The 3,732-nt window shown below is 46.4% G+C and overlaps 1 protein-coding gene across 1 annotated transcript in view; it reads right to left on the minus strand.

The window, feature by feature from the left end:
• The window catches only part of fmn2a (formin 2a), a gene marked incomplete at both ends in the record, with an annotated part of 47,674 nt that extends 46,512 nt beyond the window's left edge, over positions 1-1,162 (minus strand). The window contains 2 exon segments of the mRNA XM_084461380.1: positions 1-783; positions 913-1,162. The exon segment at positions 1-783 is cut by the window's left edge and continues 1,020 nt beyond it. Of these exon segments, the coding sequence (XP_084317506.1) occupies positions 1-783; positions 913-1,162 (1,033 nt within the window).
• Positions 1,163-3,732: the final 2,570 nt, after the last annotated feature.

The raw sequence follows: 3,732 nt of genomic DNA on the forward strand, positions 1-3,732 counted from the left end.
TTGATTCCGTGCCGTCAAGGCCTGTGGGTGTGGCAACCGCCGCCCCCTGTAGTGTCGCCTCAGTTAAAGGGCCGGCGACTCTCTCCGGGACCCCAACGCCGAACGCCACTTGCTTCTCCCTGATGGCCTGCTGGATGTCAGAGAGCAGGTCCTCATTCTCGTCCGTAGCCGAGTGGAAGCTGTACAGATCCGCCTCCGACTCCGAGCTGGTCCTCCTGCGTTCCTCCTCCAGCACGTCGAATCTGGGCTGACCGCTGCGGTCGGCGTCCCCGTCCGACGTCATCCCCGTGACCTCCTCCGCCCGGGTCCCCTTGCTCCTGTCCAGGGCGTCCCCTCTGGGCGTTATCCCCTTGGTCTTCAACAAGCTCTTCCTGATCCTCATACTGGAGAACACCGAGCTTAAAGACTCTGATTTAGAATTCTTCTTCCCTGTGTCACCATCGCTGCTTTTGCCGGCTTTACCATTGGACTTCTTGGCTTTCTTGGAGTTCTCGGCGTCCCTCCCCTCAGCTCCGCCGTCGTAGGGGGCCTCCCCCCCACCTCCACCTCCTCCACCACCACCTCCACCTCCTCCTCCTCCTCCTCCTCCTGCCGCCGCCTTCCTCTGCTTGGCCTCCTGGTTCCCCATGTTCCTGAGCAGGCGCACTCCCTTGGAGATCAGGCCATGCTGCTGTCCGGCCCGTGGCCGAGACTTGGGCGTCTCCTCCTGGACGCGGGCTCCCCTGCTGGCCCGCCTCTCTGCCCAGCTCTCCGGCGCCTTCCTGCTCGCCGACGCCGCCGCTGCTGCTGATGATGCTGAGAGGACAAGGCTGGCGGGTTCTCTCTCTCCCTCCTCCCTCTCCTCCCTCTCCTCCCCCGCTCTCTCTCTCCGCCCCTCCCAGCTCGCCCCATCTGTTCCCTCCGGAGACTTACATAACGGAGTGCTGGATGAGCGGGCGCGCCAGGCATGCTCAGAGCGAGGCTCCTCCCCTTCCCCGGTCTCTGACTGAGAAGCAGGAAGAGGATGGTGATGTTGTTGTTGTTGTTGTTGATGTAGGAGGGAGTGCGATTGTCTGCGGAGCAGATTGGTCAGGCTGCTCTTCCTCCTGTCCTTGAAGGTGGCGGAGAACAAGCTCTCCTTCAGGAAAGGCACCTGGGTCTCCACGGTCTGGATGGTCTGCATTCTGAACCCTTACCGGAACGACTCTGAATTCAAAAAGAGAGAAAGACGAGAACTCTTTAGGTGCCAGGTGTTTATTTTTAGACAGGAAATCAGAGAGGCAGCTATGATGGTCCAAGGACAATCAATACATTTCTTCAGCAGTAGGTTTATATTTGTGCAATTGCATTTCATAGCCTACTGTATGTCCCTTATGGTTATACAATCTTGCCTCATTTCAATAATCCTGCCTACATGTATGAGATTTACAGTGAAAATATCACAGCGTTGTTGTTGTTATTGTAAGCATGCCTGACCCGGGATTACTTCTGGGAATATGATTCAGGTAATCCCTCTCTATCAGAAGCGTCTATTAATAACTCGGGTGCTTGAGCTTCTCAGGCCGGCCTGTCTGTGGTGATTTAGTGTAAAGCTTAGCAGCCATCTTTTTTTTGACCCTGCTAGCAAAACGACACCTGTCACTCTGCTAACAGCGCTGGGTGACGAGAGAAATAACAATAACACTATATACAGTACATACTGTAGTTCATCTGATATTTTTTGGCCTATCTTACATTATTTACATGTTTTAAAAACATTGTGTGCCTATTTTAAAAATGGATCATCTTTGTTTAAATACGATATAATTTTTTTTTATATATATATCTGTGTTACATTATCCTAATAGTTGTGACACACATCCGGTTAAATGGTAAGCAAGTGGATGTATTTAAATTAAGTACAGTACATATAGACAAAAATAGTGTGAAATGTAAACTGTTATTGTGCGCTCTTGATATATACTGTACAGTAAGTGCTCATTGCTCATGTCACAGCTAAGTACACAATGGATCTCATATACATGCCTGTACATTATCTATTATGGTTAGCACTGAGCACTAATATCTCAAGAGGGCACAGTCTATCAACATTTTTATACGGACCGTTGTACATGATCATAAATAACCTTATAACAGGGCAAAAATAACCTCATTACTTATAACACCGAATACCCAAACTACTCATTCAATGTCAAGTGTACAGTAGGCTCCGGCCGAGTTTTCACCACCGAAGGATTGATTGTGAATATGCACGTCTCTTCCCTAAGCATGTTGATATGCTAATTTTAGTGTACAACAATATTTAGGCTTAATGCCTTAAAGGTTTTGCATCACAATCCGATCACTTAGCCTACATTGTTTGAATGAAGTTTGCATTTATTCCTTCTGTTTCCTCCTGTGTTGCTTCAGTGGCACAACAATGAGATATTATAGTTTATTTATGAAGCATTTATTAACATTTGACTGTTGTTTATGTTCAGAGAGATAAAGATGATGTTTAATAAAGTTTTGAATGATTCTATTGACATTTGGGGGGATTTCTGAGAAAATGCCCTCAGTGTCTTCACAATGCTAACAAACGTCACCCTAAGGTGCATTCTGATTGGTCTGGATGAGTCAGCAGGGGTCCAGTCATCCAGATGATTGGCAGAGCAAGCCAAAGGTTGAAAATCCTGAGGTGCCCTTTAAGTTTTAAAGAAGGAAATACAGAATATGCTTGACCAGGTATTACATTTTTCTGAACATCTGTACTGTAAAGTGACTCTTTAACTACACTCTGCCTTACTAAAAGTTACAGTACTAGTACAATGTTATAATACAACATTATTTGTCCATTACTGTAAATGAGGGAACCCTCATTGCTTTATGAGTATAAATAACACTTTGAAATTAAATTTGTAGGCTTTGTAATTTGTTCCTGTGGTGCCAGCAATAACTTAAACACCAACTCCTACATACAGTACTTGGACAGACATACAGCACATTAATACCAAACGTGATACAAAGAATGAATACAAGAGATCCACCACACTTCATACTGTACACCCCCACATCACTAGTCCCCATGGTAACTGATTTCAGTGATTTTACAAACTAGCCTAGAGCTGGGGATCATTGTGAGAGGAAAAATAAATCAATTTCCGAGTTAGTTTGTATTTAATAGTCAATAAAATGGAAAAAAAACAACAATAACACTCTTTACATTGGTCAAGATAAGCTACAGGTTAGTACAAAGGTGTGGTTCCCCACCAGGAACCTAGATAAGCTACAGGTTAGTACAAAGGTGTGGTTCCCCACCAGGAACCTAGATTAGCTACAGGTTAGTACAAAGGTGTGGTTCCCCACCAGGAACCTAGATAAGCTACAGGTTAGTACAAAGGTGTGGTTCCCCAACAGGAACCTAGATAAGCTACAGGTTAGTACAAAGGTGTGGTTCCCCACCAGGAACCTAGATAAGCTACAGGTTTGTACAAAGGTGTGGTTCCCCACCAGGAACCTAGATAAGCTACAGGTTAGTACAAAGGTGTGGTTCCCCACCAGGAACCTAGATAAGCTACAGGTTAGTACAAAGGTGTGGTTCCCCAACAGGAACCTACTTGCCTGGGCAGTGGTTCCTCTTCTGTGGATTCTCCTCAGTAGAACAGGGAGCTAGGAACACAAACCAGTGTTTGTCATGTCAGCTGGGCCGCTCCTCTTCCAGGGTCACATGAAGAAGTGTTGCTTACCATCACATGCCCCTTCCCTGTCCAGGCT

This window comes from Borostomias antarcticus (genome assembly GCF_949987555.1).
Source record: "Borostomias antarcticus genome assembly, chromosome: 2".
NCBI lineage: Eukaryota > Metazoa > Chordata > Actinopteri > Stomiiformes > Stomiidae > Borostomias > Borostomias antarcticus.